This window comes from Crocodylus siamensis, chromosome 5 (genome assembly GCF_052110815.1).
Source record: "Crocodylus siamensis isolate JL-2025a chromosome 5, ASM5211081v1, whole genome shotgun sequence".
Classification (NCBI taxonomy): Eukaryota; Metazoa; Chordata; order Crocodylia; family Crocodylidae; genus Crocodylus; species Crocodylus siamensis.
This window is the reverse complement of record NC_143399.1, coordinates 8,229,492-8,257,487: the sequence shown is the minus strand read 5'-3', so window position 1 is coordinate 8,257,487 and position 27,996 is coordinate 8,229,492. Positions and strand designations below refer to the sequence as shown.

Sequence of the window (27,996 nt, the reverse complement as noted above, 5' to 3'; positions counted from 1 at the left end):
TAACTGTAAATTATGCACAACTGTCTTTAATGGCACTACTGTCTGTTTTGTGACGAGGTCTTTTACCATATGTCCATATAACACCTGGAACAATGGCACTTAGACTAGGTTTAAGCCACTGAGGTCTCCATGGCAGGGGTTTCAGCAGAGGTGCTAAAGTCTCCTGGCATGCTGCAAAATCCTTTTAAGGGCGCCGTGGGCTGCTGTACAATATGAGCACTGTTACGTGTGCAAGCACTCACACTGACACCAGTACTTTCCTCTGATCAAAAACTGGGCGAAAACTAAAAGGAGGAATTTCCCACTTTAGTGAGTGAAGGCAGTAGCACTAACGAGTTGCTTATACATCTTCAAATAACCTACAGGGCTGCTGAGCTGACCTCAGCTCTTCTCACACAATGAGATGTCAGGCCACCATTTTGCATTAGCGCCTAGTATCCATTCATGTCATTGGTGGTGTTAAAGAAGGTTAACTTATTTAGTAATAAAATACAGCCAACATAACAGACAAGTTTGTTATTAAAAAGGGAAAAGCTGATGAGCCATGTAGTGAAATTGTAATGATGAGTGAATCTCATTAATTATAATCATTACAGTTACTGCCTTGTTTTCCATTTTGTTTAAAAAGCATTTCCAGTTGTATTATTTATTTTTTTTCCCATGCACTGTAATAAGTAAATTAGTTTTCTGAAATGGGGCCTTGATAAATTCAGTGAAGTTATGCAGCAGTGCCTCTAGTCTAAAAAGGCTGAGAACTTTTTTAGCACTCTAGGTGCTACTTTACTACAAGATAATGGTTATGTCATCGCTGGAACTTTCTCTAACTTACCACAAGATGTGTTTTTAAATAGTTCCAATGATGTATTAAACCCTAAGGAAACACTCAAACTCCAAAATACATATATGCAACTGCAAATAGTTAAGTGTAGTTTAGATAAACATAATCTAAACACTAAAATAAAGGAGGCCATCAGGAACAAAAACCAGACAGACAATCATATCGTTGATTCAGCAAAGTACAAGCTTAAGTCCCATTGACTTAAGTACATGTATAAGTAGGATTTAAGAACACGCTAAGTACTTTGCTGAAACAGGGTTTATATTGCTACTAAGGAAGAAGGGAAAACTGTTTAAAAAGAGAACCATGAATACAGAGAGGCCATTTTTCTGGATATGGGGAGAATGATTTGAAGACAAAGGACTATTCTGCTCCAACACCCATGTGTGAACAGCTGCGAACCTTGAAGATATCCACCACCCCACTAACTCATAGAGACAGTGAGGAATTTTCCAAGCGACGTGGCAGTATATCACACCAGAGCTGAAACATGAAAAATACAATGCTATGTTTAACAAGGACACTGGTCACAAGCTACAGATTGATACACATCAAGAAATATTAGGAGTTACAAATTAAATTAAAATTAAATTTATTCATATAAAAAGGTAACTTGAGTAGTGTTGAAGCAAAATAACTTTCCAAATGTACCGAATCAATAATGATCAGATTTACTGGCAGGTCTAAAAAAAAGTATATGGGGTCACTATTAAGTTTTTGTCTAAAATGAAAATTTAAATTTGGTGGGGTACATATTGCTTCTTAGTACTTGTTGTAAATGAAAAAATCGTAGCATGTGTTTGATGATATTACAGGCAACAAAGACAGAAAGGAATTTAAATACTTTTCCCTTAAATCTACATCCTAAGGTTTTAGATGGAGGGGTATGTCCCAATGCAACCATCACTAGAAGTTTTTATTTGTGTTTTTGTGCATATGTCATCCGTCACAATGGTCCAGGAGATCATAATAGCCTGGCTACCAATAAAAAGCATCGGGACAGCAAATTGCATAGGAAAACAGGGCATCAATGTACTTCATCTATAGATCAGTGGCCTTTTATAAAGTCACTGGAGTTGTGGTTTTTTAGCAACTAGAAAAAAATCAAGCCATGGGTTAGACCAGTGATTCAGATATCTCCATTTTACAGGAGGAAAGACTAAGGCCAGAAAGACACAAGTCAGAATTTAAGGGGCCAATAATTTTATTTCCAATAAACTGATTTGGGGCGTGGGGGAGAGACACCTCTTAAATTAAACATGGAAAGATTTTTTTAAACCACCTCTAAGAGAGAAGTGGGAAAACTGGGAAAAGGCAGGCTGCCAAGATTTCAGCAGCTAACTCGTCAATACTACTGATTAAGATTTGAGTAGTTCTCCTACCTGCCACTCACTTGAGATAAGCAAATATATAGTCATAGTAAATCCTTATTATATATACACTTTATGTAGCATTTCCAGACTGATTTGTCAGACTGCATACATGTCCTTGCCAAAATCTTAACAGAAATTTTATTCTGAAGTTGAAAGCAGCTTAAAATAATTTCTATAACCTGATCCTGTTTCCATTTACTCTCTTCTAGAATGCAGAAAATACTTTTTGTTCCTTGTTGGATCCTCAGAGCATTTTCTAATCCTTTTCACAAATTGGAAAGGAGACCTGCAGGCTAACCTGAGAAAGATATATGCAGCTCAGAAGTCAAACATCATATGCAGCCCATCTATGGCAAATGAAATACAAGTCATTTTCATTATGGCAAACCATGGGTGTACCAGTACACAAGTCAATCCTGCAACATGCCGAGCACTTTGAGATAAAGGTACCTTATCCACCAATGCACTTAAAATATGCTTAACATGAAGCTTGTGCTTAGTCCCATTGATTACAGAAAGCAGAAACACCAAGTTTCCCTGCTCCCCTCCAAATACCCATTATTTTTTAAATACTAAAATGAGTCTTTCTTCTAAGACATGAAAAGGGAAAAATAGATGTCCTTGTCTAACAAAATAAATGCTAACAGAAGACCTGATTGCTCTCTATGAATACTGCAGGGGGAATAAACACCAAAGAAGGAAAATAAATATTTAAGCTAAAGGACAACATTGGTATAAGAGCAGATGGCCATAAACTGGCCTTGAATAAAATTAGGCTGGATGGTTTCTAATCAGAGTATTGAGGTTCTGAAACAACTTCCCAATAGTAGCACGGGGATAAAAACCCCTAATTTAAGATTAAATTTGAATGGTCTGCGAAAGGGATTCTGACATGCTTTCTTGGACCACAGGGGCTAGAATCAGGGACCCCAGGGTTCTTTTCTGTTATGCTGTACACTGTTCAATATTTTTAGTGGCCTTTATTCAGGAAGGTTCTTAGGCACAAACTATGCAAACAGCTTCTTGGTCTACTTCCTAGTGTCAGAGAAATATGGTAGTTATTCATGTGCTTAAAGCTCTACACAAATCTAAGTACTATCTTGAACGAGAACTATTACCAGAACTGACATTCACTAGGAAGCAGTAGGATGCCTGGTGTCAAGATAGAAGAAGCGTTTCTCATTTTTAATGCAGATCTTATCCACGCAAAACGTTACTCGGGTTTAACAAACATCTGTTCTTACATCAATTTAGTTAAACCACTACAAGTGTCCCCGTGACCACATAAACCAAGGATAAGTTTACATTAGTTTAAAAAAATTAATCTAAAGCAGATTTTATTTAAATGAGACCAACTTATGTGTTTAAACAAGGCCTAATTCTACTAAATTAACTTGGAACTTTACAGATTCACCAGTTCTGATTGTCACTGAGAAAAAGAAACTTTGCTGAAGTAGGTCACTTAGCTGGGGAAAAAACAGCCAGAAAGTACATTTGTTTTAGAGGTTCACATCTTTATAAAGTTTCATCTGTTTTAAACACAAACTCATGAATTACCTGAATTTATCAGAAGTTTAATAGAAGCTTATGCAATATTTTACAAAAACTCAAATTGTATAGAAGATAAGATGCATGCAATAAATATAGAAGTTTAATTAAAGTTAAGAAGCATTTCATCAAAGACTGAGGCTATTCTAGAAAATCTGTATTAGTGTTGTACTTGCTATGACTGCTATTTCCTGCCTCGATGGACCCTAGATGTCACTGGCCTCTCAAAATTTGTCTCCCTCTCTTCATAGATTGTTAGGGGCTGGAAGGGACCTTGCAGATCATTGGATCCAACCCCACCCCAGCTCTAGGCAGGAAGACAACTGGGGTTAGATGATCCCAGTGGAGGTGACTGTCCAGTCTCCTCTTGAAAACCTCCAGGGTAAGTGACTGCACCACCTCTGGAGGGAGTTTATTCCACAGTTTGGACATCCTGACTGTGAAGGAGGTTTTCCTGGTATTAAGCCTGAAGCGGCCTTCCAAGAGTTTGTATACACTGGTCCAGGTCTTCCCCAGGGGTGCCCTAGTGAACAATCGTTCACCAAGCTCCTGGTGCACTCCTCTGATATAGCAGTAAGCCGCTATCAAGTCCCCTCTCAACCTTCTCTTCTTTAGGCTAAAGAGGCCCAAGTCCCTAATTCAAAGTAGGTTTCCCTAACTGCTATTAACGCACATTAAGACCTGTTATATCTTACTCAGCATTAGTCCTCCATCATCTTCAGAGCCCACCATGAAAAGGTCAAACATGACAGATTTTGAGAGATCTTTAGCACACTAAGATAGCTGCATAAAACTCTCATGCTCATTCCCAAGACACCTAAGGCTAGGCTGGCTCAGCCAACAATGTAAAAACAGAGCTGGAGCTACTCTCATTTACTTCGGATTTGTAATAACGCTTTGTGCTCTGATCAACCTCTCTCTATCAATGGCCCTCAAGTAACAGACGTGTGTATGAACGTGTGGGTGGGAGAGGCTCATTTTAAATCCTCAGTGTGGCAGGGCACTTTTGGGTGCCTGCCACTTTAAGGCTGGGAGCAGGCAGCGGACAGGTGTGGGCCAGCCCTGATGAAGTGGCCATTTTAGATCTAGGCCCACAGAGCAGAGGCTGCAGTCTGCTGCTAGCAGCCGAAGGAACGTTACCCAGCCGAGCTGCTGATCAGAACATCTTGGAGGTAAGGGCAGAAGGCTCCTGGTCCTGGGTATGACTGAAAACTGCACTCTGCTGGGGCAGAATGGCCTGGTGGGGCTTCCCATGGCGGAGGGGTGCCTTGAAATCCCAGCCCCCACATGCTGGTGGGTTACCCAGTCTCGTCCAGGCACGTCTTCAGACACCTGAGCTCCACAGGGTTGCAAGACCTTGGAGGCCCCAGTGAGGGGGCAGTAATATGACCCGGAGAGAGCAGGTCGGTGGCCCCAGGGTCAGGCAGTAAGGTATGGTGGGCCCGCACAGAGTAGGGGGCATTGTTACAATCTGAAGGACTGTGCATAAGCAAGGTGTAGAGTAGGACCGAAGGCCGGTCTGAAGGGCTGTACCAGGGGGTGTGTTGAGTAGGGCTGAAGGATAGCATGAAGGGCAGCACACGGGCTAACCCCCATGAGCATGTGAATGTGGAAAGTTGCCCAGCGAGGGGCTAGGTAAGAATCAGCCTAGTGTTAGACACAAGGACTATGCCATGTAGAGTAGGGGAGCACAAGCCATCCAAAGGGCTGCATGCACAGTGCCAGCATGAGAGTAGTCAATCTTGATGGCTCAACGGGGTCGCTCAAGGGAGCAGGCAGGCTGTGAGTGGCCCAGTGAGGGCCTCTTGCACACTGCCGCAGTGAGAAAGGGTGGAGTGGAAGAGGCCCCAGTGAGAGGGGGTGGTATGAATGTGGCCCTGAAAGGGGCAGTGTGTAAGAGGCCCAACAGTAGACTGAGTCTGGCCTGGCCTGGAGCCAGGGTGCAATAATAAACTGGATGCCACCTGCGAGGCATCAGATACAGTGTAGGGATGGTACGGAGCCGTGTATAGTGCCTCCTGGCATTGGGGCAGTAAAATGGGCAGCCTCCCACATTCTACACTGGTATTAAGGAACAGCAAGTTGTGGCAAGTGAGACTGGGCAAACTGCCCTATGAGAGGGGAGGCAAAAGCCCCACAGTGCGTCCCAAACCCTTGCCTGACATACCCTGATACTCACCATAGGAGCCAAGACAAGCGGCAGCTGGGAGAAAACTCCGGTGCAGGCTCGGCAGTTCCGAAGCTGCCCGAGCCTATGAACTGGTGAACACTGGGGGTGTGGTTCCCAAAAAGCACAGGATGCTCAAAAGGCAACCAGAAATCCAGGTGTACTGGTGGCGGGGAGAGGAATGCCAGCCAGGAGACACTGGCTGCAGAGCTGGAAAGTTCAAACTCTGGATGCAGGAGGAAGTGGTCGGGTGCTTGCCAGAGGACTCAAATGGGCAAGGCAGAGAGCGTAAGCCCGGGCAGCCGACAGGGGCAAGGGAGCCCCACTGGGAACAGCAGCCTCACGGGGCGCTGCAGAGGAACAGCAGGGCTCTGACTGGGAGCTCAGACACCGCAGCAGGGGACAGCCCCGCAGGACTGCGGGCACCCCTGGGCAGCCCTGCAGCAAGCAGAGTGTGGGGGAATCACACACCCCCGGGGGGGGGGGGAGTAAACAATGCCAGCTGGTGGAACCAGGATAACTCGACTACAGGTCAGCCAGGTCCCACAGAGGTCACACCGGGAGAGCAAACAGAGGCTGGGTACAGGGTGGCTGCCTGTCCTCATGCCTACTAGGATAGACAGGACAGACAAGTGCCCCAAGTGACCAAGGGCCCAGGGAGATGGAATCTTAGGAGCCCATCAGCAGACGCTGGCCATTTTTCAATTAAGTTTTCCTCAGTTACAGTTAGCCCCAGATGGGGCAGGTTTAGTTGCCTGTGGGCTGGCCCGAAGACAAGGGACAGACTCAGAAGGACTGACAGCCAGGAAGACCTGACCCTTTCGAGGAGGGCAGTGTGGATAAGGCAAGATCATCCAGGGGAAGACCTGCAGTGAGCAGGATCTGCCCAGGCCGTGGACATGGTAAGGTGGGATAAAGGGGAGGTTGGAGCCCCACAAAGAAAGCCAGGGTTGAGACCCCCCCCCCTCAGGCCACCTACAGGGAACTGTCATCCCAAACAACAAACAAAGATGTGGCAGGCGAGAAGGAGCCACACCCAAACCATCTAGGTGGCACCGAAACCCGATCTCACTCCAACATCGCTGGGGGGGCAAGGCACCGACCAAAGAGGGGCCAAAGCCCAATAACACCTACAAGTGACATGCCCTATTCACACAGGTGGGTGGGCTGATGTTGAGACGCAGCCCCAAGACAGCTCCCTGTGACACTCCACTTCACAAGCACGTCTGTGCTACTTGAGTGACGCAAAGGAGTTATATCACAGGCCAGAATCTGGCCCACAGCATCCAATGGAGCACTTTCCATTCTGCTGAATTAGAGCTTAGACTAAATACAGCCACTTCTGTGCTGTGTATGACATTTTTTTTGTGGTTAATTTCTTACACAAACGAAAAAAGAGTAACTATTGGTCTAACCTCAAAACTACAGGCAAATTATACTGGGGCAGAAAATAACTACTATACTCAAGCAGGAATTTCAATAAGCAGGAATTTCAATAAACACATTTGTGAAAAGGGGAAAAGAAACTTTGGCAACATTGGTTAGGTGTCACTTATGTCTGACTTGGAAGACAATTCCTCTGGCTGTGCAGTGCCCCAACCCCAACAGCCAGGCTATCACCTCAATGATGGACAGGGAAACATGCCACTGATTAGCAACAATTTCCTGTATAATTTGGTCTTTCCTTGTAAATCTCCAATCCAGACCTTGCTAATGTCATGAAATTTAAAAGGGCCACCTCAGACAAAAGTGCTATTTGCTGCCAGCTTGTATTCAGTGTTACTAATTATGAAATAAGAAAGAATAATTATTCTGGCATATGTCCATGAGGGGCCAGCAGGGGAGATTATGCTTAGGGGCAACCAACACAGGTACATTAGAGGCAGGTCCTGTCAGACCAACCTGGTGGCCTTCTACGACCAGGTCACCAAATCCTTAGATGCAGGGGTAGCAGTGGACACAGTTTTCCTGGACTTCCAGAAGGCATTCGACACTGTCTCTCACCCCGTTCTCATTAAGAAACTGGGAGACTGTGGTGTCGACACCTACACAGTCAAATGGGTCACTAACTGGCGGGAGGGCCGCACCCAGAGAGTGGCGGTGGACGGGTTATTTTTGACCTGGAGGGATGTGGGCAGTGGGGTCCCGCAGGGCTCGGTCCTTGGGCCTGCACTGTTCAACATCTTCATCAGTGATTTGGATGAGGGGGTAAAAGCACCCTGTTCAAATTTGCTGATGACACTAAGATGTGGGGGAATGTGGGCACATTAGAAGGGAGGAATAGGCTGCAACTGGATCTGGACAGGTTACAGGGGTGGGCAGATGAGAACAGGATGGGATTCAACACCAACAAGTGCAAAGTGATGCACCTGCGGAGGAACAACCGGCACCATACCTACAGGCTGGGGAACTCCCTTCTCGTCAGTGCAGAGGCAGAAAAGGATCTTGGAGTTATCACTGATGCCAAGATGAACATCGGCCAGCAGTGTGGGGACGCGGTCAGGAAGGCCAACCACAGATGCATCTCAACCAGATACAAGGAGGTGATCCTTGCCTCTATGCGGCACTGATCAGGCTGCAGCCGGAGTACTGCGTCCAGTTCTGGGCGCCGCACTTCAGGAGGGATGTGGACAACATGGAGGGGGTCCAGAGGAGGGCCACTCACGTGGTCAGGGGGCAGCAAGGTAGGTCCTACAAGGACAGGCTATGGGACCTGAACCTGTTCAACCTCCACAAGAGAAGGCTGAGGGGGGGATCTAGTGGCCTGTTACAAACAGGGAGAGGGGACCAGCAGGCATTGGGGGAGTCCCTGTTCCCCTGAGCACAACCAGGAGTGACCAGGAACAACGGTCGCAAGCTGGCAGAGGGTAGGTTTATGCTAGATATCAGGAGGCGCTACTTCACTGTCAGGGCGGCTAGGATCTGGAACCAACTTCTAAGAGAAGTGGTGCTGGCTCCTACCCTGGGGGTCTTTAAGAGGAGGCTGGATGAACACCCTGCTGGGGTCATTTGACCCCAGTACTCTTTCCTGCCATGGCAGGGGGTCAGACTCCATCTGCTCAGGTCCTTTCTGACCCTACAAACTATGAAACTATGAATAAAGAAATAAAAGATTAGACAAAAAGATGAGGCTAAAGACTGTATAAGAAATCTGGGACTACAGATATCATACAGTACTTGGGACTGCTGCACATGCAAACGTTTAAATAACAAGCAGCATTTTCTTTGTGAAATGGGTCTCTGGACTTTGTATCAAGAGACCGGATTTAATCCTGTAACTCACATTAAACAACGGACTTCAAGAGAGGAAGCGGATAAAATCCACTGACAAATTCTAAACTAAAGCAGGAAGCCTCTAAGGATAACACAGAAAAATTTAAATGAAAGTGAAGGGTTTAGAATTAGAAAAGTGTGATATAAATAGCAGCAATCCCAGCAAAGCTAAGCATTTTAGACATGAGAACAGTTAATGTTCTAGATCTCTTAAACACCCTCTCTCACACACACATACATACACAGAGGCAGCCCCCACACACAAGAACAAAGGTAATCAAACTCTTAACGGTATTGTGGAAGCTTGCCAGGCCATATTCAGACTTCTGGAAACAATCCACAAAAGTAATAACCGGCAGTCTTACGCGAGGGAAAGAGGCATGGCAACACCCTACCATGCAAATGAATGATCCTACTGTAATCAATGGCCCAAGGGATATCAGTCTGCTGCATCACACCAACAGGCTGTGAAAGCCTCTGCAGACTCCCGCTATATTTTTAAACAAAACCAAACCAAAAAAGAACCCCACTTATGAACTGTTAAGCAATTTAATAAAAATCATTTACAAAAAAAGCAAGGGAAACATTCAAACATTCAAGCTGCTCCAGTGGCTTCTGACGTAGCTAGGTTTACATCCTGTCATGCTGATGTTTTACAGAAAGATTACAACTATGAACGATAAGATGACACTGCGGTCTGCTCTGTGCTAGAGATTTCTTCTGCATTCATTGCAAGCTCTTTAGAAAACATCCTGATCTCACTTAAGTCAGTAATAGTCTTTGACTTCAAAGGGGTCAGGATTTTTACTGTAGTCGAGCAAAGCACTTTTTCACTGGATGGAGTTTGCTTCTGCTTGAAACGGTACAAAGTACAATTTTGCCAGGCTACATTTTACCCTGTATGCTCTACTAGGCCAGATTATATTCCACCTAAGTGGATGTAGGTGCCATATGTGTGATTCAGTTCAGCCTATTCAAGTCCTGAATATCCATTAACACATCCATTTTTGTAATACAGCGTCATCTTCACCTGAACAATGCGTTGCAAAAAAGGTGGGGGGGCCACTCACTTTTTTATTACCCGTTTTCAGGATGAAACAGAACTGTATTTAGGCACTTAAATCCATTTATATGCCCAATAGGTAGACTAGAATCAAGCCCTAGATATCTGCACAGCACAGACCCTGATGGCTGGTCAGTGACAGATTTAGCTGTCATAGGTTGCCTGTGTCGGCAAGCCTGAGGAATGGGACACTTGGGCTAACTAGTCTGGAACTATTTTTTAAAAGACTGGGAAACCTTTCTGTCCCTGTGAACAATGAGGCTCCTACAACAGCTCAAGCTGTTTAGCAGTGAGCTTGACAAACTCCACAGGAACAATTTCTGCAGTGGCACAGGGATAAACAGTCTTTCCAATCTTTCTTATTACCAGCTGCCAGAAGTCCATATTTACTCTATAGCAAAAAGCATTAGCCTGACTTATCAACACTAATAACCTTTTTTAATACCATCTTTTACTACTGCTTCTATGCCAAGATACTTTCCATAGTCTTTGGCTTTCAATAAAAACACTGTAGTACCATTATAATGCTTTTACAAGAATTAACTATGAGAAAGAAGTGGTATTTCAGCAAGGCCAGATTTAGACAATGTTATACAAAAATAAATTCTGGTCTGCTTAACAGGCAAGAGAGAAGGGGAAAAATTAAAACCAAAACAAACCAGACCTCTTCAAGTCACAGTTTATCAAATCAGTCTCAGGGGTCAGCAACGTTTTTGGGCCAAGCGCCAAAAACACCTGGAACCTCAACTTGTAAGATGTCAGCATGCCAGGGTAGATGGCAGGGGCACTGCAAGGGGCCTGATCCTTGTTGTGGCAGCACAGCACCAGCCCCTTCTCTGCCATCCACCCCAAGGTGCACATGCCAAGCAAAATGCCTTTGCGTGCCACACTCTGGCACCCGTGCCAGGGGTTGCCTACCCCTGGACTAGATACAAGTGTAGCACAATAAAAAGGAATTTTAGAAGAGACTGAATTGTACCTTCTCTAGGAAGTTCTAAATGTAGGACATCTATCAGGTCTTGGGGGGAGCTGAAATAAGATGAAGAAACAAAAAAATCTGACCCACAAATAGGAAAATGAAGGCAACTCAGAAAGATAATAGGCTATTTGCACTCCTGGAGAAATTAGCTTTAGACTTTTTAAACAAAGAGAACACAAGTAAGCTGTTTTTCTTTGGGATGTTGGCTACAGAAACAGTCCTATATGAATCAATACAATTCAGCATGATGTGTTTACAAAGTGAAATTGCTTTAAGAGAATGACATTGAGTGACCCATTCTTTACCAATGCAAGTTTTGATAATGTACAGATAAACGATGTAGCTATTTCTTTTATTTCTTCCAACACTTTCAAAATAAAAAAAACTGATTGCTTGAATGGTTACCACAATGAAATAATCCCTTTTACAGTCTTACATCTTATAGAAGATTGACTTGAATAGGTGTTCTTTAGAACATTTGGACTTTAAATGCCAAAATGATCAATTATGTCAAGGATTTACCTCAAGTATCAAGATCAATTTTTTAAAAAAGCCAATCTACAGTAAACATTTTTGTTTAAACATTAGGTTCAAGAGGGGGAGAAAAATAAACATTATATTGTTTCTTTCCAAGGAAGCATAAGAGCCTGAAAGAGTATCAGTTGCCACAAGGCACTTCATAACTGCTTTGCAGTCTCAAGAATCAATGCAAGCCTACAGGTGATTTTGAGTGAGAGACTAGAACAATGTCTTGTTATGATTTACAATCAAATCTCATAAGCTAAAAAGGATAAGGCATAGTCTCTGCTACAATACAAATAATACTTGGGTAGAGTGCTTCCAAAGGAAAACCCAATAGCTTTGGGAATTAGTGCTGGAAATTTATCTGACTTCATTATAGGTAAGCATTTTAGACAATACAGAATAGGGAATGGTCTAGATCTCTTAGCTAATTATCATAACATCTGCAAATTGTGCCATTAAATAAACCATCTTAACCATATTTGCATTTAGATGATAACTGTTGACTAATCTGACCTCCCTGCGTAGTTTGAGCTGGCTACAGTAGTTGTGCTCCATGGAATAAACTGTTTTGTATTGTTCTACCAAACTGCTAAGCATGTTATTATACAGAAAACGATTCCTGTTCGTACCTATTTGTCAGCATTCCGTGGCCTATCCTATGAAGAAAAAATAATCTAATCAAGCAACTGAAATCTTAAGACTGGTCTATACTACAAATTCACAAGTGACTGTCAACAAGTGTGTTAATGGACACAATGCCAGACGTGGTTAGTGCTCAGTGTAGATTGTGCTATCTGGGTTTAATTATTAGCGGATTAAATGTTGGCACCAAGGAAAACTTCCTGCATTATAATGACGTACAGATGTTAACAGACAATAGATTTTGTGATGGGCTATTATTTCTTCGATTATTTTCACACACCTCTAAATTCTGCACACTATCAGAGGGGTGATGAGGAACGGGTACCCTTAACAACTGAGATGTCTTACAGAAATGAGTGGATTTCAACATTATTCCATTTACTTTTCTAAGGCCTTGTACGCAAGTCGTCAGGCCCATATACTCAGTAGCGCTGAAGACTAAAGAGAAACCTAATAGTATGTACATAGAGATCTGCTTCCTGCCTAGTCAGTAGCATGGCTATTTCTGTGCTATGTCCTGATCTGTCATCACCTTCTCAAATAACCTTGCCCACAGGCAGCAGTCTGGAAACTACGCAGTAGCTGGGTAGGTCAGTGACTTTAAAGCATGGGCTGCTAAAGGGTGCCTGGTATATTGAAGGAGCATTACAGATCTACTGAGGGGAGAGGCATCTTTTCATTACATTTTTACCAGCCATGAGGGGAGGTGTCACTGTTACAAGACAGGCAGTTCCTAATGAAGTTCAATGAGACAGATGCTGTGCCGGAAGGGAGGGGACCCCAGAGTCTATCCTGCTCCCAGTGGGGCTGAAACTTTCTCACTGGTTTCTATCCAGCAAATATTAAATGTAAGGTATAGTGGGAAACTTCAAAGGAAGGGGTCTGGGCAATACCTGGCTCATGGCCTGGTGTTTAGAGCATTTTTCTGGGAAGTAGGCAATGCGGGTTCAAATATCTTTGAGTGAGGCGGGGAGGGGGTGGAACCTAGGTCTTCTGCTCCCTAGGCAAGTCCCCTGTACGCTAAGTTATCAGGTTAGGCTCTCTCTTCCCACTGGTTACTTCTGACAGCTGCACACAGGGCAAATATATTTTGCCACAGGAGGAAACAGAATCACAAACTGTGTGCAAGTGCCAAGAACTGTAGCTCTGCAACTACATACACTTAAGCAGATAAAGTAAAAGGTTTAACCCACTGTGATTTTGCTAACCTTAGACTAGACTGTCCCAACCTTGACCCCACCTTCCTTGTCCGCGCAGAGGCCAAAGAGACTATCAGTTCTCAAGCTCGGTGGAGTACACCGTGTGTGCCCTCAGCAACACAAACTGCCCCAAAGCTCAGAAGTAAAAAATGAAGGCAAGGGATAAAGCCATGGACTGTCCTCTGTAGTAAGGATAAGGCCAAGCATGTGAGTACAAGAAGGCTTTATTGTCCGAAGGGCAGATAAGAGTCTGCACTCTCAGTAATTGCACTGTGAAGATGGGGAGGAATTACTCTTGAGTCATAGTTCCTCTCAGTAAATCCCAGCTATTGTTCCTGCACATCACTGTCACATTAAATTAGGGCTACTCTTGATTTAGGTCTTGAAATTAGACTAGTTGTAGGTCTGATTTTGCTTGTGTGCATTTATAACTATTTTGCTGCACCAGCAGAAGTGTCCAGTGAGATTAGTCAGCTTGTAACTAGCTGGTTTAAGTAACAGTGACTGAATGGAAAGTTTACTTATCGTCCGAGGCAGTTGCCACATGTTCATTGTCTGTCCATGGACTGTGGTTGAGCAGGTTTTGGCCACTGGCAGTCTCAATTCTTGCTTTCTTCTTTCACATTATGCTGATTGTTGAAAACCACACTGGCCTGCAGCGGTTCTGCCAGGGCGGGGTGTTGATCATCTGTTGGCTATAGCAGATGGTCCATCACTGCTTTGGACCCTTAGATGCTATTGCAGGCCAAAGACTTTCTGGAATCAACCACTTGTTAAACACATGAAGGTTCTATCTTTTACTGTATACTTTCAGATTCTAGCGGTTTATAAGAAATATTGTAATTTTATACTTTCAAATCTAAACTAAAATAAGGTCAACTGCCTTCAGCCATGTAAATGGACTGGTGATATCTGTTGGAAGCCATTGACTACTTCACAACAAGACAGTCTTGGATTACTGATGGGTAGAGATACCTCCATAGATGTTGAAATCTCCCAGAACAGTAAATCTTCATCATCTGGGGGAGTAATACGATTAGCTAAGGTTTCTCCTAATGATTACTCTTGCAGGGCACTGTTTGTGCCTGCCACTTTAAGGACTGAAGCCAAGCAGCCAGCAGGTGCTTAAATCGCAGCTACAATTTTAGGTCCATGGACCTAAAATTTTAGAGCATTTTAGAGCTCTGGCTGCCCATATAAACAGGGCATTTTGCTGCTGGCTGGAGGCATAGAAACACCACCTGGCTGCGGGGCTTCATGGAACACCCTGGAGGTAAGGGATGAGCTGTAGGGGATGGTCTGAAGGCTCCCGGTCCTGGGCATGACCTAAAACTGCACCATGCCAGGAGTGGGTGGCCTGGTGGGGCTCTCAGTGGTGTGGGAGCCCCCAGGAAATGCCAGGCCAGTTACCACCGCGGTGAAAGGTGGGCAAGAAGGCAGGCGGTTAGCCCAGAAACAGGTGGGCGGAGCAAAGGTAAATCAGCCCTGAGAAGGCCCCGTTACAATTACGCAACCTCCTGATTCTTTTAATCCACCATCTTGATCTCAAAATTCAATATAAATTTCATGCAGGTAGAAAACTCTTTGCAGCAAAGATGACTGATGCTTTTTAGTGCCACTAACCAATATTGCTACCCTTCAGACAAGTTGGACATGATGCAAAAAGGGTGCCCATGAATCAGGATATAATGAGAATGTCACAGGGAAGACACAGGGGATGGACCCTGAGGGGTCAAGGGGGACCCCTGGGGGCTGGAACGCCCCAGGAAAGACAAGGGGGGGGGGAATATATCAATGAAGAATCTCTTACCTGCAGCCAGAGCCGTGGTGAAACCGGAAGCGGCGGCGGGAGAGGCATGGGAGGAGCTGGCACAGGGAGATAAAAGGCATTGCGAGTGAGGCAGCGGGAGAGACCGGGAAGCGGGTCAGCAGGGGAGGTATTCCCGGGACCCCTTTTAGGGGTTAGAGAAGACAGGACCGCCTCTCGCAGGACAGAAGGCTGCCTTGAACTACATCGTGAGGAAGACGCCAGCGGCGGTCCAGGGGGACGGGAAGCCGACACATCGCATCCCGACAGAGGACTCAAGGGAGGCAATCCAAGATTTCAGAAGGACAAAGGGGGCAACCAGGGTTGGTCCCGAGGAAGAAGGGAGAACAACAGAACCCGAGACGTCGAGCCAGGTGGGATCGGCGCAGGTCGGCCAGGCTCCAGGAGCAGCCCCAGGCAGGTAACGAAGAGCATAAACAGCAGAAGGGGCTGCAGGAGACAAGCTCCAGCGGCATAAAGTTGCCTGATGGGGAACACAAAGTAGGCGGAACTAGAGGGATCATCGAGGGTCCAGCAAACTCGCAGATGACCCACCATAAGGAAGGGAGAAGGTGGTAGCTGCTAGGTGTGGGCATACATAGGACAGGGCCAGCTAGAAACTCCCGGGCTAGGCTGACCCATTTTGGTGTAGTCAGGAAGCCACGGGCATTGATAGTATTCTTTCTTTTGTGTTTTTCTGTTTCCCACATTTGGAGGGGTTGGGATGTTTGTGGCATAGAGCCATAGAGTTGGTTCGGTCAGAAGAAGGGTTTTGTCATGTAAAGAATCGAGACGACCGTGCAGACCCATAAAGCATAATTCTGATTTGAGTAATTGGGTTATGCCTAATACGTACTTTTGGGAGGGCCCAGAATACCTGCAAGCAGGGGTCAGGCCGAGAGAGACATCAACGACCCGTTGTGGCTGGGTTCAGAGCGAGGTATAGGGGAGGTTGGAGCCTCGAAGAAGACTGCCGCTTAGAGGTCCCAGACGTATGCAAGCCCCAGTAGTTGGACCCCACCATTGAAAGGATAACCGAAGTCGTGGCAGGAAGGATTGGAAAAGAGACTACCCCGGGGAGGGACATCCATTCAACAAGACCACAGGGACGGAGCGACGGACAGCCATATACATCCAAAGCCGGGCAGCACGTGACCGGATGATCGAAGCCCAACGGGTGCAGAGAGCAAGTGAAAACAAGGATAACGAGTGTCAGATATGTCTATATCATGCACACATTTTACTGGTTCTTTCTTGTTCCACAGTCTAGCATCCTTGATATTACATTAATTCCTGTTCCACTTTTAATTCGAATAAAAATTGCTTCTAATGAAAAATGATGGATGCTTTATAGTCAAATTAGGCAGTGTTTCTAGACACCAGACAATTTATGTAATATTATGGAGAGAATCCATTAAATTAAGAAAGTAATTTATCATTAAAATATTGTGGAAAATGCACAAGAACAGTTTAGTAGGTTAATTTATAAAGATATTTGTTTCCTGGGTGACATTATTAGTAATAACCTCTTACATATTTGAAATATTTTTTCCTCCCAGATCTCTTGGATTTCACTGGTTTTCTTTCAATCATCTTTTTTTGTAAATTATAAGCCCACATGACCCTGAAACATTTTGCTTATTAAGAATATTAAAATCAGTGATGATATCACAGTTCTTGAAACAGGATTTTAGCAACATGTACATTTGTTACTGCTAAAAGTCAGTTGGTACTGTTGCAAAGCTAGATACCAAAAAAAGCTATAGGCCCAGGCTGGAGCCATGCTCTCTAACCCAGACTGCATTAGGGAGCCTGCCAGCATATAAAGTTGGGGGGAACAGGTAGAAGACTAGAAGACCAGATGAGAGGAAGGGGGGCAGGACCTCAGGCTACAGTGGGGGCAGAAACAGTGTGAAGAGGAGGAAAAGTGAAGGAATAGGGGAAGGGGGGAAAAAAATCATGGCAGCCTAAGGCTGTGGGTAGGCAGGTACAAGGAGGGGTAACTTGGCGGAGGGTGACTAGCAGCTGGGGGCAAGCTGTCAGTCTCTCTCACTGCCTCCCTCACTACTGGCTCCCTCACTGTATGTCCCCTACCACATACCCCATTACTACCCCCCTTACCACCTCTCCCCCCGCCACCTGCAGTAGTATAGGGGGAAGGGGAGAAAGGAATTTAAGATGATCCTCCAATAATTAGATTTAAAACATGGAAAATTATAATAAATTTATAAATTTTCTGTATGTAGAAACTAAATTATTGGGTGGTCATTTTACATTCAGGGTCATTGTGTATTCAGGTAAATATGGTAGTTTGCCAGTTACTTGCTGGCTGCAAGGAGACTGACTTGATAAGCATTATCTGATAAGATTTCTCCTGTCTATCTTGCTTTTAAAAGGTGCTCTGGTAGAATCTTATTTTTCCTGGCTCCATCTTTTTAGATTTCTGGACAGAGCTAAAAGGGAAAACTAAAATCCCTTGAAAATCCCTTGGATCACACTGGCACTTTTTTTTGCAGAAAGTAGGAATAAACTTTGTTCTACATCTGCTGCTACTTTAGCATTTTTTAAAACGATGTTTTCCCTATAAAACTTGATGGAAATGAAAAGTTTCTTGATTTGTCTATCAGTCCTTTAAGGCCTCAAACGGATATGTTTCACGCATACAGCATTATGTGCAATCATACAAAATAATCATTTAAAAACATCTACAATGTACTTAAGATGTATCCATTACAAAAAGAAGTGAAACCCCCCCCCAAAACAAACAGTACAGAGAGGTCTGGTTTCAAGAAATCAATTAATCCTTTCGGCTACTACAGCCCTGAAAAGCTTTCTTTACAATACTTTCATGTAACTTTTTGCAAGAAAATAGATGAAGCTTTGTTTTTCTTCCTCAATACCCACTCTATTTTCATGTAAGATTCCACCAACCTCTACATAATCCCATTATCAAGACTTTAGTACGAAGGTCAGAGGGACACTGCTACACTTATCTGTACTGACAACTGTACATATAAAAAAAATTCTCCTCTGAATCTACACTTTTCAATCTATCTATTCCGTGTTATCAAAGTTTTGCATTAAGGATGCAACTGGCCCACTTAGATTTGCATAGTTATGCTTCTGTCTGGGAGGATTTTTTTTTTCTTTTTCTTTAGATAATGTGAAATTTCCATGATAGCTTCTCCTGTTCTGACTGAATCCTCAAGATTTTGATAAGATTTATTTTTGCTTTAAAACACCTTGTTTAGAATGGATGTAAACGATCTTTCTGGGAAAGGAGGCTCTGAATCTAAGGAAAACAGTCCTCAGAAACACAAAACCTCTATGTAGTTTAGACTATATTTCTTTTCCTCAGCAATTAGAGGCACATTCACGGTAGTTCTGTGGGGGGGATTTTTCTTTTCTTTTTTTTTTTTTTTTTTTGAAGCATAGGAGTAGCATGGTGGGTCCTAGTGAAATTAATGCATAATGGCCTTAGATACAAAGTTAGGATACAAGAGAGCAGTCAGTATAACAAACTAACTGACACAAGATCTGCATCCTTATTTCAAACAAACAAAAACCCTGGGGCACTATAATCAGTGCCATCTTGAAAAAAACATTATTAGGAAAACATGAACTACATTTTCATTTATCACAATGCAAATCTCTTCCAGTCACTGGGGAGAGGGAGGTAAAACCTCTGCAAACAATTTGACTAGCAAGACCTTCAACAGTGTCTATTAACCTATGACTTTTAGCAAAGGGGGTGAGAAGCAGTGAAGGAGAGGGACTTTACATCATGTGCAAAGTCTCCATCCAGCTTAAAGAACTGTATATAAAATGGACAAAAGATCTCCATCACACAAGATTATAAGCATGTTCCCTCTTTTCCCCACAGTGCAGTTACTACAGACCACCCTTGCAGGAATACCTGGGAATAGGCCCTTTTCTGATTGCAAACCCAGGAACAATCATTCTAAGAAATTGTTTCTAGTCTTCACTACAGAAACACACACAGAACCCAGATATTAGCAGACATACTGGCACTTGCTCAAACTTGGGTCTTAAGGCAGTATTTACACCAAGTGACATTGGGGTTAAAAAAAACCCAACAACTTTAAAAAAAAAAATTTACTTTTTTTTAAACTGGAAAAGCATAGGACTCAATCATTCACCAAGCATACTAATTAAAGAGTTCATCATAAGGCTATTTTCAATGTTGTTATGCCAAAAAGGTCTGTTGTGATCCCACACAGTTTCCTGATATCATTCTCCCCCATCCTTATCTTAGTCAACAGAAAAAGTTAAGATGATACCAGCCAGCTAGTCTACCATACCCTAAATCAAACTAGTATGCACCAAGACAGGAAACATAGAATTTTTGTTGCAAGCTAGCCAAAAAAAACTGTACTGTGAACAACAACAACACCACCACACACATCACAAAACCCTTCTATTTAGAATAGCTCATTTCCAACAAAATCTTCCAGAGATCTATCTACTTAGGAGTCCATAACATAAATAATCCTTACTTACTAGCCAAGCAATTTGAGCCTTTTTTTTAAATAAAGCCCTCACATCTTCTGAATACATTTTATCACTCACTGAAGAATGTAACGATACACCAAGCAAATCTAAATAAATTAAAAAAAAAAGATCATTCCAAGTCCTTTGTGCTCACAATACATACAAGAACCCTTATTCAAATTGGCATAACTGTGTAAACGCCTCCCCCCACTCCAGAAAAAAGAAAGAAAACCAAATGCTGCATCTGTAAATAACATAGCTCCTTCTATTGGGAACTTCTCTTGGCTTTATACTTTCATTTGCTGCTTGATCCATCTCAATTAAAACTACAGCATGTTGTCACAAGACATGTTCAGTTCTGAAAACAAGCTACACAAGGTGGCTTAAGTCACCACATTCTTTCACCAGAACATCACTAGCTCATTCTACCATTTCTCTCCCTGCAGCAAGTTATAAACCTCCCCATCTCTTCTGCTGTTTTTTTTTCCCCCCTCACTGGAACTGTTCTATATTTGTCAAGCTCAGGGATGTCAAACTCACTTGGCTCCCCTGGCTGGATCCAGACTATGGGGCTCTTGGCAGGTTGGATCTAGATTCGCCTCTGGCAGTGGGGCAGTATCACTGTGCAAGCAGCAGTGGGGTTGAGTGGGCACTGTGCCAGCTCAGGGACCTACAGGGATTAACACAGCCATCTCTCACCCTGCTGCCCCCCAAATTCATCCCAGTGAAGACCTGTGGTCACATCTTTGACACCCCTGGTTTAGCTGGTAGAGTCTGTTAATTCTAACACATGCAAAACTCCTTTGCTAGAAGGGATCCCAGTCCATAATCCACATTTTCATAGAGAAGATCATGCTTCCTTTTTTCCCCCCAAACTTAGAATATCAGATTTGCTTAAATGACAGTTAATATTTGTCATGGGAATCTTGAGTTCAGGTACCCACTCACCGTAATCTTGCACATGTTCCTGAAGAACAAGCTACCACATTTTGTACTGTGTGTCACATACATGTTTATAAGTTGTACCATCCCAGGAAATGATCAAAGGGTGGTAAAAAGTATTCACCATAAATTTAATTTAGGTTAACTTCTATTAAAATTATTTCAATTTTTCCTCACATAGATTTTGTCTAAAAGACATCTTCATTTCAAGCCTCTTTCCTACCAATTCTTTTTCAGCTCTGTTTCTCTATAAGATGAAGACAGTAGCTGTATATAAACATCTTCCAATGTGCTGCTTTTCAGTTCTAGCCTCTTCTTATATCCCTCCAGCATGTGTAGGCCACCTGGTTTTGTACACCCACTCAAAAGGTAAATTAGAACAAGTTATACTACTTAATCATTCCAACTTGCTTCATTAATAACTGAAGTCTGCATATAACTCACACAATCATTTGAGGCTTCAAAGCATCTGGCACAAGTGTTTTTATGGGATTTGCATCCACTTGCATCAGAGGTTCATAATTTGGTTGCCATGTTTAACAGCATCAGCTACTGCTTTTTGGTTTTTTGTTGTTTTGGGGTTTTTTTGACAGAGAGAGAGGAGAGAACCAATGCAAGGCAGTGACTCATCTACGTGCAACACCTAAGAAGTACTGCTGAGAATATAACAAATGCTTTGTTGCATCATGAAGCCATAACAAAGTCAACATTCATTCAGGGCTACTAGTTTTAGAGAGAAAAATGGTGGACTTTCCAACTAATGTTCTTTTGACTGTTCAGATTGGGAAGCCTGCAGGTACCTTGGAAAAAACAAATTAAAGACCTCATCCTCAGCACTGCTCTGATGGCACAAAGGGGACAGAAGCTGCCCTTCTAAAGCAGCTGGGAATTTACGGAATTTACTTGAATTTAAAATTTCCCCCCTAATTATATTGTAATTTTCCATACACAGAATCTAATTATTGTAGGGTCATCTATAATGTTAATTTATCTCCTCTACCACCACTGCAGGGGGCAAGCAGTAAAGAGGCAGATGGTGCGGTGAGGTCAAACAACTTGTGCCTACCCCCTGCTACCTCTGTCCCTCGCCTGCCAACCCTGTCCCCCTGCTCCCTGCTCTGTGCCGACAGGCTCCATCCCCATTCTAGCCTGGAGCACAGAGCACGGCTCCAGCCCAAGCCCCGTAGCAGCAGGGCAGGCTGTGCACCACTGCTACAGGCCAGGCTGGGGCCGTGCTCAGTTCTTCAGGACGCAATGTGCATAGAGCCTGCCCGCACAGAGCAAAGGTAAGGGGAGGGAGATGGGCAGGCAGGGAAGCAGAGGCTGCATGGGAAAACAGGCAGCAGCTGCTTCCCCCCTCCCACCCTTGTACTTGATTCAGAAGGTGAGGGGCCTCCCTCCATGTTAAACAGAGAAAAAAACTGCCTTAGAATAAATAAAGTACATAGCTCCCATACCACCTCACCTCCCTGCCTTTGCAGTTGGAAGAAGCATGCTGGGGAGGAGAGGGGGAGACATGATCAAATCATACTGCCTACTCCTAAACTGGTACAAGAAAAGAGAAGCCTTCAGTCTGTCCTAAATTCTGTTATGGGGCACTTTAACACCTCCTGTCCCAAGCAGCTGCCACAAGAATTATGGGAGCACACAATTTAAACTACCTTTGTGTACTTTCCTGCTCCCGTTCTATGCTGCAGTTCTAGTCTAAGGAGTTTACAAATCATCAAAATAAAACCAAAAATGAAACATAAGATCCTCTAATACAGAGGTTCCCAAATAGTGGTATGAATACCCCTGGGGGTACACAAGACATCTCTGAGGGGTATGCAGGAGAAATTGTGTAATGGCATATTTAATTTGCATAGCATTTAAGGGGTTAAAATTTGAAATGCACGCCGGTTGGAGTAGCTGGTAAATCTGGAAGGAGGTATGCAATAAGAAAAAGTTTGGCAACCTCTGCTGTAATGCATCCTGTATGATCATGGGTAGGGTATTACAGGAAGCTTTGAACCAATATGCAAATATATTGTTACTTTAATCAAGTATTTTGTAAATATTTTTTCTATAACAACATTTCACATATGCTTTTCAGAGGTCAATATGAATATTGAGAACCTGCATGTATTTCACCTGTTTCTTTAACTTACTTCATTACTTACTAATGTTTTATGCCTTCATTTTGAACGTTATGAACAATTCTATTTGAAAGTTAAAGATCCTGGTTCTTTTGTCTGCTTGGGGTTTTTTCCTCATTTTTGCTCCCTATGTTTTTAATTAATTGCGTAATATTAGTGTATGAGTTTCCAAATATTTATCAGATGAAAAATATTTGTGCAACTATTCAGGAATGGGAAGATGGTGGCAAGAAAGTGAGTAGTTTGATGGAATGAGGATGTTTAAAAAGAAGCAAAGCAAATGATGGCACATGTGAACCTTCTGTTTTGCAAAGCCTTTGAATTAGAATTGCTACAAATGACAGAAACGGGAAGGGAAAAAAAGTAATGAACATGCCTGAGATGATGCAAAGTTATATTGCCAACAGATGGTGGAGGAGACATGCAGAAGAAATGAAAGCAATTTTTAAACAAATACATTAGTTTTGTGGACACAATAAAAAGCCACACACAGTTCTCACTGACTTCAAGTGGTGCTACATATGTGCAGTGCCTTAGAACATGGAGTCCTAACTGGCGCACTCTCAAATGGACACATCCAGAATTAATGGACATTTCTAAAAGCGTTGGCCCTTGGTTTGTGAAAATATCCCCACACAAGGAGAACAGATATTAGTCACGTCTTCCTTTTTTCCTATTCTTTTAGTCTTGTCTTGGTGCCATCTTCCGTAATGCCCTTAACTCTGAAACACTCCACTTTCCATTATTCTCCATGTCCAAAGGAGACAGGACAAGAAGTGATGGGCATATACTGCAATAAGGGAGATTTAGGTTAGGTATTAACTTGGTAACAGTGAGGTAATCCCTCACTGGTGCAGATAATCTAGACAGGTTGTGGGCTCTCCATAATTGCATATTTTTAACTGAATGAGAGAGAAAAAAATTTTCTGGGCTGATCCAGTCATGAACAGGGCTTGGATTGGATGACCCCTCCAATCTTAGTTTGCTAGCCTGTCAATGGGGCACACTTTGATTCCTTAAAAACCCCTACTTAAAAACCATATTTCTTACTTGATGCCTTTCAGCTATGGCTCAAACATACATAATTAAAAAAAATAAAGAGCCAGGTATCTGCATAACCCCTTTGAGTGAAACTCCTAATTCCTGATATCCTGTGTCTCTGTAATGTCCAATTTTAAGTCTACCTTCTGGTGGCAGAAACTGCATTTTCTAAGTTTTATACAGCACTACGCACATAGACAACAGTTAAGAGAATAATGTATTATGCAACAGGTAAAGGACTCTCAGGAGGATATCTTACAAGAACATGGAAAAATAATTATGAAAAGAATGGCCTAGCTTGATTCTGACTATGTTGACAGGCATCCACATATCTGAGAATACTAAATATTTAAGTAGCAAATGATAGGTGATTACTGTGATTAATAAGACATATACACACATTGCAGGTGATTATGAGGGGGGAAAAAACCCTAAAACCTGAAAATAAAAGTAGCCTACTCAACTGAGATACAGAAAAAAAAGACAGTAGTTTAACAACTTCTGAACTTTTAGGAAGGCAGACTCCTATAAACATGTGCCTCCACGAACAACTATTCCATTGCTTGCTTCTGCCTTGCTCGTCTGCAGTTTTTAAGCTCTGTTTTGAAAGTGCATGAATCCTCACTGGAACACCAAGCAAGCAAAAACAGACTGTTCCCAGTTCTAAATCGTGTGCGTCTATTTTTACGGCTGAAACTCCAATAAGTAATTTTTATGGTCATTGTCCTACAGTGTCCACTGGAGGTCAGTTGCTAAAAACAACAAAACAAAACAAAATCATGAGTTTTCAACTTGGTTTTGTACTCTTCCCTGTTTCCCTCACCACTTTTACATTATAGAACCTGATACTGTTCAAGCAATTTTGTAGCCCAAACATGATGTCCCCTCCCCCTCCCCCCACAAAAAGATTAACACTAAGTATATGGAATTCCTTATATTTCACTGTAATAGTGTTAAGCAGTGTTAATTTTAAATTAAGCTGTTCAGTGACAATTCGAATTCAGACTCGTGACTGGGAATGTAAATGCATGGAAGATCAAATCATTCAAAATTGATTCCCTCAATTTTAAATGTAGTCTCCTTCAGCATCTATTGTATTACTGTATATAGCAATATACATATACACACACACATGCTCCTTAAGGTACTGCGACTCAGCTGGAGCTGTGGGGGCCATGCCTCTGACTTTCAAACGTACAGTTCAGAAATACCAAAAAAGTAATGGTGCGTTAAAGTAACCATTTCCCCCCCACTCTCCTGACTTGCATAGAAATTTTAAAATATAAAACGTACAGGTAACCAAAGCATATCAAAACAGGAGAACAAGGCAGCCGATACGCAGGATTGTGAATATAGTTAACAAAGTGAGCTGACTTTGACATAAACTCACTGCCATGACTCAATAAGAGTACTTTTAAATAACTGACAAAAAAGAATAGACAGCAAAGCCAACCAACCTACCTACCTACCCCGTCCTGGTTCCTAAGTCATGTTCATTAGAAGGGGGAAAAAAAATCTCCCAGAAAGTTTGAATGGCAAATTAATTTGTTTCTCTAATCAACCTGGAAAGGCCTGCAATGTTTTACATAATATATTCTTCACCATTCTGAAGAAGAAATCAGAATAATGCTCAGAGGCTATTAAAAAAAAAAACATAGTGCCTGAAGATTACACACGCACGTTGTATTTGTAATGCATAAGATAGACCGCCAGATTTTATTCACATATTATGTGTCAATTTACAGAAAAAATGCTTGCATTCTTAATCCGAACAGATGGTGCAGGGTTCATTTAGGGTGATTTGTCCTTTAAATAACGTCATTGTGCTTCCTTTAAATTCACTGGACTCGAGTAGGTGCAACTGAGAACTAGGAAGAGTTCCTCATAGAAGGATTTCATATTACAACAGTTATTCAGTATCTTTCGTACGCGTAGAAAATATAAACAACTCCTGCCTGCCAGGTAATAGCACTGTTGTACTTGTCACTGATGGATGCAGTGAGACACTTCCTGCTCTTGAGCACCAAAAAGAAAAAAAAATACTATCCGATCTATCATTCTTGACTTCATAAAGCATTTGCAGATGACAGGTCTATCCCGTTAAATACTTCCTGCAATTTGGTTAATTATATGCCAATTCTGCAAGTGCTGAATGACTCCTATCTGATCAAATAAAGAGCTATCAGATCTCCCTTCAAGACTTGACATCTCAAACACATCACACAGTAGATTTCTCAGCAAGATATGTTATTATATCAAACCTGGTGTAAGAAAAAAAAAAACAACAACAACAACGCCCCACTAGTTTGAAGATGTAATGAAGTTATTTTTCTCCATGAAAAAACATGCCATCACATCCGCTTCAATGATGTATTTCTCCTTAGAATACAGTCACAGAAAATGAGGCTGCAAAGGACCTCAGGGAGGTCAGCCCTAGTCCAACCGCCTGCTCCGAGCAAGACCACTGCCAAGCAGATCAGCCAAGGCTTTGTCAACCCAGGTCTTAAATCCTCTTCGCCATTTTCACTTTTACCGTTTTATAACTGGCGACTCTGAGCAGCTCTTACCATTTTATAACCTGCAACTTTTTGAATGGCTTTTACTGTTTTATAATTGGTGCTTTGAACTGCTCTGACTGTTTTCCAATCGGCAACCCTAAGCGGCTCTCGCCAGTTGACAATTGGTGACTTTTTGAACGGCTCTCGCCAGTTGACAGTTGGCGACTCTCCGCGGCTCTCACCGGTTGACAGTCGGCAACTTTTTGAACGGTGTTCACCGGTTGACAGTCGGCGACCCCGCACGGCTCTTGCGGGTTGGCAATCGGTGACTTTTTGAATGGTGCTCACCGGCTGGCAGGCGCTGACCCCGCGCAGCTGGTGGGGGGATCCCACGTTGCGCTGGCGAAGCTGGAGCAGGCTCACCCATCCCACACGGGCCTTCGCGGGCGCGCACCCCCCAGGGGAGCCCCCAGCTCCTGTCGCCTGAGGGGCCCACACCAGCCCCCGCCCCGTCTCCGCGCCGAGACAACAAAGGCGGCGGCAGGCTTCTCCGAGCCCCCCGGCCCGGCCCGGCCCAGCGCAGCCCCGCTCGGCCCGGCCGGTTTTGCCGAGTCACGGCCCGCAGCCCCGGTACCTGATATGGCGGCGGCGGCTCCTGGTCCGGCTCGGCGCCGTCGCCGTAGCTGGCCCGGTCCGACTGCGACTCGTGCAGCAGGGAGATGTCGTCCGAAGTGGGGGACTTGAGGCAGTTCCCCATCTTTCCCCCGCCCCGGGCGGCGGCGGCGGCTCTCGTCTCCGCTCCGGTCAAGGCCCGGCGCTCATGCCCGCCCCTGCCTGCGCGGCTCCGCTGCGCTCCGGGCCGGGACTCGCTTCCCCGCCCCCGGGAGGGCAGCGGCGGGGCCAGGTACGGCCCGCCCGCCCGGCGGTTGGCGGCACTTCTGCTTCCCGGTCATCCGCCCCGCCCCGCCCCGCCCCCTGCCCCCTCCCCCCGCCCCCCGCCGCCGGCTCCGTGCGCCATCGGGGCCCGGCCCGGCGCGGCCTGCGGCGCGGTGCGGGGCAGGCTGGGCCTCGCCCTCGCTGCCGCCTCCCCCACAGCGAGGAGGAGGGTTGTTTCTCATCGCTCTCTGCCTTCTCGTTGTGTGCGATGAGGCGGACAAAGCCCCTTCCTCTGCCTTTCAAAGGGCTTTCCATGATCTCCTCGTCCTCTTGGCCACCTCTGAGGGAAAACCTGGGGCGGGTAAAGCCTCTTCATGGTGAGGTGTCTTTCCCATCAAAGGCGACCACAGTGGCGTTCAAAAAGCATCCGGGAAGGTTCTTTAGGTAAATCTTTTATTGGACCCGTGTCTGCCAGATGTACGCAAAACGCCTCGTTCGATCGATGCGGCTATGGCCTGTACCATCCAAGACTTCCAAGTCATCTGGCCGGCATCCTTTCACACCGTGAAGGCCTCTAG

The 27,996-nt window shown here is 44.0% G+C and overlaps 1 protein-coding gene across 2 annotated transcripts in view; it reads right to left on the bottom strand.

Moving 5' to 3' along the window:
- The window catches only part of RNF11 (ring finger protein 11), a 60,831-nt gene extending 33,337 nt beyond the window's left edge, over positions 1-27,494 (bottom strand). For both annotated transcript variants that reach the window (XM_090048640.1, XM_090048641.1), the window contains exon 1: positions 27,177-27,494. In XM_090048640.1, coding sequence (XP_089904766.1) covers positions 27,177-27,299 — 123 coding nt within the window. In that variant the 5' untranslated portion in view covers positions 27,300-27,494. The remainder of the gene's footprint in view (positions 1-27,176) is intronic.
- Positions 27,495-27,996: the final 502 nt, after the last annotated feature.